At 55.0% G+C, this 14564-nt stretch overlaps 1 protein-coding gene across 1 annotated transcript in view; it reads right to left on the bottom strand.

The window, feature by feature from the left end:
* Positions 1-260: 260 nt before the first annotated feature.
* Positions 261-14564, bottom strand: part of SLC12A5 (solute carrier family 12 member 5) — a 40351-nt gene continuing 26047 nt past the window's right edge. The window contains exons 8-25 of the mRNA XM_035005631.1: positions 14214-14384; positions 13805-13903; positions 13604-13661; positions 11763-11937; positions 11029-11147; positions 10612-10710; positions 9539-9658; positions 9177-9281; positions 7776-7944; positions 5511-5706; positions 4458-4627; positions 3946-4077; positions 2952-3059; positions 1677-1799; positions 1385-1584; positions 1035-1049; positions 649-782; positions 261-425 (exon numbers count right to left, since the gene is read on the bottom strand). Of these exons, the coding sequence (XP_034861522.1) occupies positions 334-425; positions 649-782; positions 1035-1049; positions 1385-1584; positions 1677-1799; positions 2952-3059; positions 3946-4077; positions 4458-4627; positions 5511-5706; positions 7776-7944; positions 9177-9281; positions 9539-9658; positions 10612-10710; positions 11029-11147; positions 11763-11937; positions 13604-13661; positions 13805-13903; positions 14214-14384 (2285 nt within the window). The 3' untranslated portion in view covers positions 261-333. The remainder of the gene's footprint in view (positions 426-648; positions 783-1034; positions 1050-1384; positions 1585-1676; positions 1800-2951; positions 3060-3945; positions 4078-4457; positions 4628-5510; positions 5707-7775; positions 7945-9176; positions 9282-9538; positions 9659-10611; positions 10711-11028; positions 11148-11762; positions 11938-13603; positions 13662-13804; positions 13904-14213; positions 14385-14564) is intronic.

Here is a 14564-nt window from a genome sequence, read left to right as displayed (position 1 = left end):
GGACCGGGCCGCTAGGCCCGCGGGGGCTCCTCACGGCCCCGCGCCTCCGCTCTCCGCGCCTCCCCAGCCTTATTGCAGCGTCTCCTCCCGTGGGGCGAGGCCGGGCCCGCGGAGCGACGCGCCAACGGGGCGCTAGGGCTCCGGCCTCCGCGCGGGGCGGTCCTCTCCGAGTCAGCCCCGAGCGGCGTGGCCTCTGGGCTTCAGGCAGCGGGGAAAGGGGCCAGGGCGCGGGCACAGGGTCTGTATGTAAACGGTGACAGCGGCGGGGGGCGCGGCAAGGGCTCCGGGGCCGCCGGCCGGGCGCGCCCGGGCCCGGGTGGCAGGTCCTGGCTCTCAGGAGTAGATGGTGATGACCTCGCGGCCGCCGCCGCGGACCAGCATCACCCGGTCCAGGTGCTCGGTGAGGACCTCGAGGAACTCCATGTCTGAACGCGCGTCAAGGAGAAAGACCGTCCCCTTCCCCTCCACACACACCGCCCCCCCCCCCCATGGAATGGGGGTCGCGATCGGCGCCAGGGAATCCTGCGCCCGCGTCCGGGTCCGAGGTAACTGAAGCAGGAACGGGCTCAGCTCTCCCATCCCAGGGCGAGGACCGGGCCCCCTGATGTCCGCCTCGATCCCCCACCCTCCACTTTAGGTCCAGGATACAATTTTCGTCACCGTTGCGGTTGCGCGGAGGTCCAGGCATGTTGAGCAAAACCAGCTTGGCATCCCGGGATTTCTTCACGATGACTTCGTTCAGCCGCACGGCCGTGTGCATGCGCCGCACGTTGGACTGGTTCCTGGGGCGGGGGGCGGGGGGGTGCAGAGGGGAGGAGGGCGTCTAAGCAGGAACCGGGAGAGCTGGACCCAGTACCCTCCCAGTCCCAGGCGCACTGGGCCGCTGGTACCCGGTCAACCCCAGGCCTCCCGAGACTGGGCTATTCAGAGACCCCAAAGGTCAGGACCATGAACTGAGGGTTCATGATAAAGTGAGGAGAGCAGGGACCCTGGCCAACCCAGAAGAGAGAATTAAAAAATCCTGAAACACTTACAAATTCTCCCACTCCCTTCAGGAAACAAGAGAAGCAAAGAAGAACAAGAGAGGGGTCAGAAGAAGGAGAGACTGAGGACTTGGGCCCCCTATCCCCACCCCCACCCCCCCACCCCCGTGCATACTGGTCCCACTCTCCCACCACACCCCCTTCACTTTTTTCACTGCCTACACCTGGGAGTGCTGACCCTCAGCAATTAGCCCAACCCCCCAGTTCTCAGATGGGGAAACCCAGACAAGGTTTGGGCTGGGTCTTGGACCAGGACCTCCTCTGCTCCTTTGCTCGGCCATGGGGAGCAAAGACCCTGTAGGCTCACCCCAGCCCCCAACCCCCAGCCCCCAGGTCCCTACGGCTTCATGCTGAAGAAGTCCTTGATGCCCTCGGAGGAGACCGGACTGGGGCCCTTATTCTTCTCTGCCACCGACTTGTCCTTGGTCCAGGTGAGATGCACCTTCTCAGGATCTGCCTCGCCCTCCCCCTCAGGCTCCTCCCCCGGGGATGGAGAGCTGCTGGGGCAGCTGGGAGCGCTCTGATCATGGATCAGCTGCACCTGAGAGACGAAGGAAGGGGCAGCACGTGACTCCTTTACAGGCCAAAGGTTCTGCCCCCACCGGCTGGGGCCAAACCACCCCAGCTGCACACCTCCTCCTCTGCCTTCTCCTCACTGTCACCAGCTGTCTCTTCCGGGACGTTGAGGCGGAGCCGAGTGTTGACCGGATTCTTTCTCCGGATTGAGCCACGAGACTCATCTGTGATACTCTGGATCTAGGGAGTGACACGGGTTAGGACCAGCTCTGCGGTCACTCACCGCCCATGCCCTGCAAAGAGCTACGGCCAGAGCTGATGCTCTGTCACAGACGCACGCTTTTGGAAACTGTACCAGTTGTTAGAATATTGCAGTGTTTCCATACCAAATACCCCACTCACCTGGCCATTCCAACTCATCTCCAGAACCCCTGACCTCCCGACCCTCCAGCAACCAAAGGGTTAACACTTGGCCCCTGCAGGGCTCTATCTTAGCATATGGCCCAGGGCCAGTTCTGAGTGGTCAGTGCACTTGCCATTTCTTATGCTTTTTTACTATCACCCCTGGACAACATTCCTGGAGTGTTCATCCTTTTCAGCTCCAAAAGGTACCCATCACCCATTCCCCTGAGGATCCATTAACTCCAGTCTGAGAAATACAATATTCATACCTGGGAGACCCCCTCAACCATGGTCTGTCACCCTCACCTACAGGATCTGCCACCCACTCCACAGGCACCCTGTCCCCTGCCCCCAAGAGCTCTTCAGTCCCCAGTCCCGGAGTACCATCACTCATTTCCCCGAAGACTCCACTCCCTGAGGTGGGGCTTTCATCCCAACTCCCGGGGACTAGTGCTCCCACCTTACCCACACCTGGACGATCTGACACCCATACCCCATGGGAGGCTCATCATCATTGCCCCCGAGAACTCCCCAGCCACAGCCTAGGAGGTGTGTGCCCCCAACACCCACCGTTAGCTACATCCCTAAATATCCGTCTGTTACCCACTCTGGCAGGGTCTCTCACACTATCCCTTGTCCCCCCGCCTCTCGCAGCCCATGCCCCTGAGGAATCATCATCCACACATATTTAGCTTCCACTGTTCTCCATTGGGCCCCAGAAGTCACATACAGAGGGGGAGACCTGTCACCCCGGCCAAAGCCCTCGGCATCGTGGCTGGCAGGCTTAGTAGGTGCAGCTGCAGTGTGGAAGCTGGCGCTAGGAAGCCCAGTGCTGGGAGGTGGGCTGGAGGGGCAGAAGGGTGATGAATAATGCTCTAGGGTGAAGGCCGTGCCAGTGGCCAGGAGTGTGAGCCCTGGGCCCTCCCTACTGTGCAGACCCAGAGCGGGCAGCAGCTTGAGGCTCTCAGAGCCCAGCCAGGGCAACCTCACCTCCCGCTCGCGCTCATTCTTGGTTAAATGCATCTGTTTGAGGATCTGGGACCGCTGCTCCATTACCAGCGTCTTCTCGTAGGTGTAAGCCGATATGTCGCTCTCGTGCTGTGGGCGGGCAGGGACGGGGGCAGTGACGGGGGGCAAGGGAGGAAAGCATGAGCTCAGGGGCAAGGCCAAGGGAAGGGAGGCAGACCCCCTTCCTTCTGCCAGCCTAGGGCTTCTCTATCTAATGACCTAGTTTAACAACAGCTGTGGGAGGCAAGGACCAAGCAGAGGGCAAAGTTCCTTAAAGGCAATACAGCTCATTCCCTCCTCAGCCCAACGCAGGACCAGGCGTATGAATGGGTGAATTAATGAATGAGTAGATTAATTAATTACCTGGGTGAATGGAGAAGGGGAAGAAATTTTATAAAGGAACAGTGATGAATGAGTACGTATATGGATGAATGGGTGGTTGAGTGAATGAATACATTAATGAATACACAGAGGGATGGGTGGATGGATAAATAAACCGAGGGAAAGGTTGGATGAGAGGCTCTGCAGTGTCATCTCGAGCCACGTGGACTCTGAAGGCAGCTTGCCGGGGTTTGAATCCTGGCTCTGCCACTTAGTTGTACTGTTGGGCAAATTACTTAACCTTTCTGTGCCTCGACTTCCTAATCTGTAAAATGAAAACGCTGATGGTTGTATCTATTTCATTGGTTGCTGTGAGAATTAGTATATATAAAGTGCATGAGACAGTGCCTCACATATAATGACATGGTTATTCTTATCAAGGAGAGAGGGAGGGACGGACAGATGGATGGTGGGTAGACTGACTCTTGGGTGACTATGTGAGAGGCTAAGAGGTGGATAAGGTACGGAGGGGGATCCACCATCATAAACTGATATTTTGGGGGTTGCCCAATTGGTGCTGGGACCAAGAGGAAAGAGGGCTAGGTAGGACCCCAAAACCTCAGGGGTGGTGTCTCCTGGGCTCCTGGGCACTCACCATCTCCACCACCTCAACCTCCGCGGTGATACGTAAGTGGTATAGAAAGGTAGTCAGGTCCTTCTTCATCTGGATGCTATTGTCGTCCATCTGGGCCACCGTGAAGATACGCATCTTGCACTTCCGCCAAACCTGGAGGAGTGAAAGGGGACCCTGAAAGGTCCAGCCCAGATGCAGTGCAGAGATCCAGAGCCAGAACCTAGAGAGGACCCTGTCCCTCGCCCTTCCTGCCCACCTTCCCACGCCTACACGCAGACCCGAAATCCTCTATCTCAGCGGCCACTCTCTACAAAACCTCCCCTGCTTAGGTAAGGGTCCCCCATTAAAGCATCCATTGCCTGGGTTAAGCATTGCTCTCCTTTACAATGCAAGGTGTTGCAAGGGGAGACACAATCAGTTCCCAGCATCTCGGGATAAGGGGGGGTGATCAGCCCCCTTCGCCTGAGCTCTCGGGGAGGAGCTCCAGGGGAGGCAGGCCCTGAGCAGAGCCCGTGAGCCACGCCCGCCCTCACCTTGTGGTGCCGCAGCAGGAAGGGCAATAGCATCAGCATGCCGCCATCGTGAACGATCCACCAGACGTCGATGCTGCCCTCAGAGAAGCGCTCAGGGTTCCCAGGGAACATGGAAACGTTCTTGGTGACCAGCAGGGCCAGGTGACCAGCTGTGGTTTCCCGGACCAGCTCTGGGCAAGGCCAAGGAGAGAGCCAGATGGGAACACAGTGACCCTGGTCCCTTTCCCGCACCATGCACCTGCCACGGAGGCTTCTGGCACCCAGTGCGCCGCCCCACCCCGGCCTTGGATGGAGTCATCAGAAAACCAGCATCCTCGTAGGTCTCATCATTTAATTGTTGTTTGGATTTGGGAAAGCCTCTCAACCGCACTGGGCCTCAGTTTCCCCACCTGTCAAGTGGCAATAACACCACCTGCCCTTCCTGACTATTAGGAACTCTCCCGTGCATGGCCTCGTTTATCCTCCCAACTGCCAACTACAACCCACTTATAAAGGACACAGAATAGCCTGGAGTCATCAGGGCAGCCTCTAGGTTTACCAGCTGTGTGACCTGGAGCAAACACCTCCATCTCTCTGTGCCTCCGTTTCACACCAATGAAGTGGAGGAGACAGGTAATAGCCCTCACGGGACTGCTGAGAGAATGAGAGGCTGAGTCTGGCACACAGAACACAGTCTGTAAATGTTAGTTATTATATTACTACCAAGGAATCCAGTGCTCAGAGAGGGTGAGTCACTTGTGAACCATCACACAGCGAGGCAGGGCCAGAGGCAAGATTTAGACCCGGGCCTCCCTGACTTCACCGGGGTAGCTCTTTCCACTCCCCTCCAGTGACTCCCTCCCAGGGCCGAGCCAGCTCTGCAGGGCCCAAGATTATCTCCTTCACACCTGAGTCCCCAGCACCCGCACAGCGTCTGGCACGTGGCCAGCTCCGAACACCAACACCTGCGGATGCAGAATCCGCACCTCTCACGTCTGGGAAAGAGCACCCGGGCCCAGGAAGGAGAACCCGCAGCCCATCACTGCCGCCCCCGCCCCGCCCACACTGTGTTACCAATGAAGTTCCTCCACGTCTGATGATCTTCCTTCTGCCGCCAGTTGCGGGGCCAGCCTACCAGCACAGTGTTGTGCTGCAGGCCCCCGAGGCCCCCAGACTGAATCAGGTGCGACACGCCATCACGCAGGTTGGAGGAAATCACCACCTGGCAGAAGCCTTTCACTTTCTCTGCCTCCATCAGGCGCCGGATGGACTGGGGAAGGGGGTGGAGTGGTAGCATGTCAAACGAGGATGAGCCTCAGGCCTCCCTGGCCCTGCATGGCCCCTCGTGGCCTCCCTTCCTCCTGTCTCTCCCCTCCATCATCCCCACCTTCCTGAAGCTCAGCTCCGATCATGTCAGCCCCGGGCGGCAGAACTGTGCATGGTTCCCCATCACCTGTGGCCCCCATTCCTTGCTGATCCGTCAAAGCTCTCCATGACCTTACCCTGCACTTGCCCCCACCCTGCCATCGCTCACAGTCCCGCTGCAAGCCCTCCAGCACCGCCCGGCCCCCTCCCCCACTATCCATTCCACCCTGCCTGAAACCACCCCCCCACCCAGACCAGAATGGAACTGGGCTCCCCTGCATGCCCAGATGATTTGCTTTGAATGACTTTTAAAAAATTAGCATGAGGGGGCGCCTGGGTGGCTCAGTCGTTAAGCGTCTGCCTTCGGCTCAGGTCATGATCCCAGGGTCCTGGGATCAAGCCCCGCATCGGGCTCCCTGCTCGGCGGGAAGCCTGCTTCTCCCCCTCCCGCTCCCCCTGCTTGTGTTCCCTCTCTCGCTGTGTCTCTCTCTGTCAAATAAATAAATAAATAAATCTTTAAAAAAAATATTTCAAAAAAATTAGCATGAATGATAAGCATTTTAAATGCACATGCCACCCACACTATGAGGGTAGTGTTCTTCTTACTCTCATTTTATAGATGAGGAAATTGAGGCTCAGAGGAATTAAGACTTGCTTAAGGCCACCCAGCTAATGAATATCATTGTAGGGGCTCAACTCCAGGGCTCTGACTCTATGCCCCATACTCTGGACCACTACCCTGATGTCAAACAGAGCAGGGTTTCAACTCCTACCTCTGCTGCCTCCTGGCTGTGGGACTTGGGGCAAATCACCTAACCTCTATGAGCCTCAGTTTTCCCATCTGTCAAATGGGGATCATGACAGCTAGCTCATGTAGGAACAGGCAGAATTACAAGATATAATGTGGGTAAGGTAGAATGCTGCCTGACAGATTGTAAACACTCAACACATTCTATTACTCTGATAGGAACTCTTGTGAAGCACCTATCAACTGCAGACAGGTTTGAGAGCCTTCTGGGTATATTCCATCTTCCCACTAGCCTGGAAGCACCTTGAGGGCTGGGATTTGGTCTCACAAACACCCCCATCTCCCCATGCCTGGCATGCAGCACATTCTCAGGCACTGCATATTGAAGGAAGCTGACCAGCGGAAGCCTCCAGCTCTGGGCCTCAACAGATTGGTGTGAACGGCCCAGTGAGGCAGAAACAGCAACTGTCACAAGCCATTAGGGGTGCCCCTCCCCATCTCTCCTCGCCTCCCTCCGGCCCCCTTTCCTTTCTCCACAACTAGTCACAGCCCCAAGGGGAGAGAGGTCTGGATCGAAGACAGAACCCACTTCCTCTGCTACCCACCAGGTTCCAGAAACCTGTTAGTGCCCCATCCCGCACAAGCCGCCCGCCCCTGCCCACACTGGCTCTGGACTCTGCTCTGAGAATATGGACCATGGATGCAGACAGCAGCAGGGGACCCAGAGCCAGGGACCCAGGCTCAAATCCTGACTGTGCTTCCAGCCAGCTTTGTGGCTGTCAGCAAGCTGCCTTCCCTCTCTGGGCCTGTTTCCTCCTGTGCTCACACTGCCAACTCCACGTGGTGTGGGGACCGAGAGAATCACAGATGTGAGAACACCCTGAAAGATGTATACTTGGGCAGGGAGAAGTCTGGAGTAGGAGTCAGGCAGTCCTAATTTGAGTCTCTGTTTTCTGTCCTTAGACAAATGCTCTGACTTCTCTAGGCCTCAGTTTCCTTATCCATCAAATGGGCCCTTTGGGCTCTGATGGTCTTTGGTTCTGGGAGCCGGATTCTAAGGAACTCACTCTCTGAGCCCTTAGATTCCTGTTCTAAGGAAGATGACAGAAAAGCCTGAGCCCGCTTTGATCCCAAGGGTGGGAAGGAGGGCAAGTGTAAAGGGACAAGGGCTGTCTTCCTGAGTGCCCTGCCCTCCCCCCTCCCCACCAGGACCTCAGCTCACTCACCTCCTCTGCCCGCTGGGCCTGGGGATGGTTGTCCAGAAAGGTGCCCTCCAGGACGGAGCCCACAATGGTCAGGCCCTTTCCCGCCTTGAGCTGGGAGGTCAGTGAGAGAAGCTGTGGGTGTACCACGTTCTGGTCTTGGTCCACGCGCACCAGCACCAGCAGCTGTGGCCTGCAGAGGATGCAAGGTGGGCCATACAATACCCACCCAATCTCCACCCACTGTACACCACACACCCATGTACCATAAGCCAGTGAGTTTACTAGCCATCCGTCCTCTATACCCCCATCCCCTACCCGTCCACCTAAACATCCATCCACCCATCCATTTCCTTGAACATCAACCCATCCAACCAGCTCCCGCATAGCCACCCACCCACCCACCCACTCATCTCTCAACCACCTCACTCACCCATCCATCCATTCACCCACCCATCCATTTTATCCATCAGTCACCCACTCATATCCATACTAATTTACCTATACATGCATTAGTCACCTAATTACCTGACATCCACCTGCCACCGTCCATTCACACATTCATCTGTCAGCAATCACCCTCCGATACATATATACACTTGGCCATTGACCCAACTATTTATCCACTCATTTCCTTTTTCATTTGGCCACCCCATCCATCCCACTGCCCATCAGTTTAAGAGCATTCTCTAAGCACTCGGGGCTAGACGTTGTGCCAAGCATTTAAGAATTCACAAACAAATAAGGCAAAGCCCTGGTCTCTGGAAGCCCCAATTCAGTAGACATCAGCAAGAGCACGCCAACAATGTCCTAGGCATAGTTCAGAGTTCAGGCCTTCCTCTTGGCCAAGTGACTTGAGGGAGATGAGTGAGGGCCGGGCTCACAGAACCATCAGCTAAAAAGCACCCTGGGTTGAGAGGCGGGAGGTAAAAATTCTGCTTCCAGTTCTGACTTCCGTGGCCTCTGAGACCCTCTCTGGCCCCTGACTTCCACACAAATAAAGTGGAGAGATTGTTCTGAATCTCAAGATTTCTAGGATCCCCCATAACTCCCCAGGTGAATGCAGCCACCTCCCCCAGAGTAAATGCTACACGATATTACATTTGTCTGTTTCTGTGTGGGGCCTTCTCCATGGAACTGTTAGCTCACTAGGTCCCCACAGGCTGGAAGGAGGCCTGGCACATGGCACATACCCTGCATTCGTACATTTTCTAAACACACGATGGAATGAACAGAGGGATGAAGAGATGGTAGCTCAGGCTGGCCCGGGGGCTGTAGGTGGGAAAGGTCAGATGAGGCTGGGCTGAGAAGGGGAGGTGAAGTCAGCCCATTGTGGGGGGGACAGCACACACTGAGCAAAGCTAGTGAGGAAGGTCAGACCTGCTCCCTTCCCCTGGGCCCCTCCACGTGTGCCTGGCCACTTACCTCCAGTTCTTGGTATGTGGGGGCCCTTCCTCCAGGCGTAAGAGGGCGTAGCGTGCCGCGCTGAGGGACAGGCCTCGGATCCCATCACCCCACTCCTTCTCAGCCCTGGAGGCCCAAGGGGATCAACCAGGGGTGTCAGAAAGACCCATGCACACTGAAGTGGCCGCTCCAGGGCAGAAAATGTGCAGTCATTCTGCCACCTCCTTTGCTCAAAGCTTCAGTCCCTCCCTCAGCTCCTGTCCTCTATCCCGCAATCCCACACCTATCACCCCTTTCCCTCCCCCACTCTTACCTCATCCCCACCCCCTCCCATCCTTTAGCCTCTCCCAGCCCTCCCCATTCCCCCCGCCTCCTGTGCTTACCCACGGTACTCGATATACTTGTAGATGAGCCCAGCAATGAGCATGGCCACCAGCGCGTAATACCAGGAGCAGATAAACATGAGGGCCAGGCAGAGGCTCATGCCCAAGAAGGAGAGTGTCCTGGACAATGGGAGGAAGGCCCAGCCTCTGAGCCCTGGCAGGACTGTCACTGGTGCTGGGGCTCAGACAGCAAGAGTTAGATGGGGTAGGGCCTGGGCAAGCACTGGGAGGTCTAGGATTGCTCAGGTCTGGGAGAGCTCACACCATCATCTTCATGAGCAGCACCATAGGGATATGGGATCTTCTGGATGAACGAGCAGCCACAGACAGGGCACCACCCCAAGCCCCACCCAGCTCCTTGTCCCAGTGCCTTCTTAGACCATGCTAGACCACCCTGCCTGAGGGCTTCCAAGGCAGAGGTCTCTGGAGTGAGTTGTAGGCAGGATCTCCCGGTAAGAGTGTGCCCCCAGGAAAAGGTGACTGGCAGAGCAGGAGCACTACAATGGGAGTCAGGCAGCCCAGGTTCTAGTCCAGGTATGCCATAGTCTTTCTGGGTGACTTGGGGCCAGTCCCTTCCCCTCTTTGAACCTGTTTCCTTTCTGTAGAACAAGTATGGTCATTCCTGCCCTGTCTGTCCCATGGGCCAACTGTGAAAATGAAGGGCCATAAAGTGAAATGATCAGAGCCCCAGGCTCCACGAAATAAGCATCTTCTGGTCATTAAGCCCTGTAACACTCACAGGAGCCCCATGAGGTCAGGGAAGTTGTCACCACCATTTTGTAGCTGAGGAAACTGATGTTGCCTCTTCTAGTCTGTAAGATGTTGAGGATGATGCACAGGGGAGGGATCACAGCCAAGACTGTAGATGGCCATGTTATATTACTATTTGTGATTTAGAAGGAGACCCTCTCCAGAACCTTTCTCATGCTAGTCGGGCTACAAAAGCTGGAGAAATGGGCTCTCTATTTAAGTTTGGGATCCTTAGACCTCGGGGATGGGCTAGGGTGAGGTGGGGGTTGGGGTGGAGATGAGAGGGTGGTTCCGTCAGGCAGGGAAGGGGACAGGGCACCCACCAGTGGTAATATCGAAAGCGTGGCCTCCAGTTGGGTGTCCTCAGCAGCGTCTGCACTGCACAGGCCAGGTTCACAAACATGTAGCACATCAGGAAGAACCTAGAACACAGAAAAGCCCCAGGAGAGAGAGATGCAAAGGGAGGCAGAAATAGAAAGAGAAACATAAAGAAACAAAGGGGGAAAGAGGATAAGAAATTGGAGAAGTGATCAGATCATGTTCTGGTGCTTAGGAAGGGATTCAAAAGCCAAATCCCCTTACAACATACCCTGGCGCATGTGGGAATGAATCTCCACATAACAAAAGACGGACCATTAAACAACTGGGTGGCCTACCCAGGGTCACAACTGGAGGATCCAGGTAGAGAGACACCCCCCTTCCCCCAGAGCTGATGGGGAGGGCAAGAGGCCAGCACGCACATAGAGAGGATGGGGGCAACCTCGTCGAGGGATGCGATGAGGATGCCGATCTCGCAGATGCAGGCAGTCAGGAGCAAGGCCCACGTTGGCTCTCCATTTGCTTTGCCATGGCCAAAGACCTGGGGACAGAGCAACCATCATAGAGGTCTGAGATCTTAGAGACTTCTTGCCTCTCTTCTCCAGTCTTGGGAACTAGTGCAATAGAGGCAGGACTCCCCTAACCAGTGAGGAAGTAAGGAGAGGATGCTGTATTCCTCACCCTTTAGGGGTACCCAAGGGGATGCCAGGCTTTGGCTGTGTCTCTCCCACTCTGTCATTGGTACCTCAGGGCAATGAAGTTCGAATGATCCCTTAAGGGGAAAAGAAGCACCTGCGGGACAGATGGAGAAGAGCTACAGGGGCCAGCAAATGGCCATGACTGTGTGCTCCATAAATCTTTTTTTTTTTAAGCACCATGGAGAGAGCCACACTTTTCTTGCCCTTGGGCTGCCTCCCTACCTGATCACTCAGCCAAAGGAGGGCAATTTGTTTCTCCCCTAAGAGCAGACAACTCTGCCCAGAGAGATGGCACTGCCATGGGCCAAATCCCAAATAAGGCACACCCATTCTTAGTGGTAGTACAGGGCGGAAGGGCCCCAGGGGGCCTTGCCTCACTGGGTGGTCTCTCTGGGCAGTGGCTTGGCTGGCTGGTGTAGTGGATGCGCTGCTCTTCCCACACTCCACCCCCCACTGACCTGCAGGAAGGGCACTATGCCATCCCGGGAGATGGCCTGCAGCAGGCGTGGGGCCCCCGTGAGGCTCTGCAGCCCAGCCCCACAGGTGGAGAAGAAGGATCCGATAACAATGACCCAGGGGGATGGCCAGGCCAGTGTGCCCACCACCAGATTGCCATTCACAGCTTCGCCAAACCTGGAATGAAGGGACAGGAGATGCTGGGTGAGCAATGCTGCCTCAATTTCCAGGGCACGTCTCCCACACCGACCTCAGGACCAGCTGTATGCCCACTGCGGGACTAGGCTCTAAGGGAGCAAGGGGGGAGACAAAGCTCCTAATGCCCTGGGCACTTTCCGTCTGTGTGACCTTGGGCAACTCATTTAACCTCTCCTTGCCTCAACTTTCTCAGCTGTAAAACAGAATCATTATAAACCCATCTCATGTGATTGGTGACAAGATAAAAGGAGATAACACAGGTAAAATGCTCAGCACCATGCCTGAAACCAGATCCTAAGAGTGATTACGGTAAATGGTCAATTGTGTAATATTACATTAACCTAGTAAAATCTCTTAGCTTGTTAGAACCTGTGTCTCCATCTGAAAAATGGGGTCCTGACCTCATGGTGTGGCCATGGTCGTGTGGTATGAGAATCAAAGAAAAGCATTTTCTAACAACTGCATTATCTTAAATTGAAAGATGCTGCCTTGGTCGGTAGAGAGAGCCCTGTGACTGGAGTGTGCAACCAGAGGTTATGCTCAAATGGGCCATTCCTGAAGGACTACAAGAATCAGATGAAGGGTTTTACTGGATGACCTGCTGAATCCCTTGCAATCCTGTGGGAGGTCTATGATTAAATGAAATAAGTGGAAATTAAGTTGCCCTCAAAAGTGAGTAAGTGTAATATATGCAAATTGTCCATTTGGCCAGGTCACTCCCCTACTTAAAATCTGTCAGGGTGCCCCTGATTTTCTATAAAATAAAGCTCTAATGTCCTGGTACCAAAAACCAGGCTTCCAAGACGCTCCAGCCTCATGTCCCCATTCCCCACCTTACAAAAGCCAGGACAGCACCATGGAAACTGTCTTCTGTGACAAGACCTCCTACTTCACCCTGCTGGTGGTGCATGCCCACATCCTTCAAAAGTGTATGCTCCAGCGCTCTGAATTGCTTATAGCTACAGGCACCCACGTGCACATGCAAGCATGCACACACACACACACACACACACAGCTGTTTCTCTCCTCTACCTTTGTTCATGTTGTTCCCACCGCCTAGAATGTCCTTCCTACTCCTAGTCACCTAAGTAATCTCTAATCAACATTTAAAGTGAGAAGGATAAATAAGAAAATGTGCATAAGGCACTTCCAGCATCACCTCCTCCTCCCCAGCCCCCTGGGGACTGGATTGCAGTCTCCTGTGCACTACCAGAGCCCCCATACTTTACTTTATCCCACTCCTGATGCTCTGCATTCCGAGTCTGTTTGTTGAGTATGGTTACCAGCCCCCAAGAGCTCCTTCAGGACAAAAAGCATGGGTTATTTATCTTTATTCCCCCCAGAACTCTGGACAGCGACCAACACATAAACATCTAGGAAATGTTAAATGGGTTAATAGATTTTAAAGAAAAAAAAAAAGGAAAGTAGCATTATCCTCAAAAAAAAAAAAAATGAGACACCATCCAAGCTTCTTGAGCAATATAAAATATAATATAAAAAGGTGAATTTGCAAGCAATCCCCTGTGACCTCCCTCCCACAAGTCCCTTTGCACGGGCTCAGCACTCCCTGCTGGGTCTGTTTCCCAGAACTTGGCCCCCTATACCCACCACCCAGGACAGAATCAGCCCTGATTCCCTTACTTACTTGTCCCGCAGGACGACTCCCTCAATGCAGGCCCCAAACAGAACAACGGAGCTGATATCTGTAGCAGAGGATGAAGGAGAATCCCCAGGGTGACATTCCCCCCTTTCTCCTCCCAAGCTAGCTGGGTAAGGCAGCGGTGGAAGCTGCCCTCCCTCCAGGCCTCCCTGCCCAAGGTGGTCCCAGCCCAGCAGTGCAGGATACAGACAGCAGAAGTGGTGGCAATGGCCAGAATGGTGCCAGTGGGAATTGACTTCTGGGCATCCCGTAGGTCCCCGGAGCGGTTAGAACCAGCCATGATCCCTGTGAATAGAGGAGCAGCTAGGACAGGGTGATAGGAGACCAGACAGAACAAGAAGGAAGGACACCAGCCCTGGAGTCGGGAAGCCTGGGATCTAGTCCTGGCATACCAACTGGTGTGAGAACCTGACCATATTACTTGGCTTCTCCTGGCCTTAATTCCCTCATTCCCTCATCTGTGCAATGGGAATCCAGATTGTTGGCTCCTGCCTATGTGACGAGACTGTAGGACTAAGAAATTCCCCACATCATCATTGACTCTCTCTACCCATCACTCCCAGGCAGAGTCCTCCCTCTCTGAGCTCCCCTTCACCTGTGACTGAGGGGAAGTAGATGCCAACCAGCAGGGTGAAGTAGGAGGTCATATCGCTGAAGACATAAGGATGGTCCATGTCGACAGGGGCGCCCTCTGCCAGGCCCACCGAGGGCATCCCACGCCTCTCCACAATCACCCCTTTGGTCAAGTAGGAGCTCCAGAGGTTCTCTGTAGGAAGAGACAGGATGCTCAAGAGAAAGACCAGAAGTCAAGGTGCTAGAGCTCTAGGGCCAGGATGTGGGGTAGGCAAAAAAGAAGGGTCAAGGTCAACCACTTCTCACTCCCCTGGGGGCCTTGGTTCTATTTTATTCCCACCGACATTTCCTAAGCTCCTGCTTTGGGCCAGGC

Source organism: Mirounga leonina, unplaced genomic scaffold, assembly GCF_011800145.1.
Source record: "Mirounga leonina isolate KUSES-001 unplaced genomic scaffold, KU_Mleo_1.0 Mir_150, whole genome shotgun sequence".
NCBI lineage: Eukaryota > Metazoa > Chordata > Mammalia > Carnivora > Phocidae > Mirounga > Mirounga leonina.
This window is presented reverse-complemented; position numbering and strand designations above follow the sequence as displayed.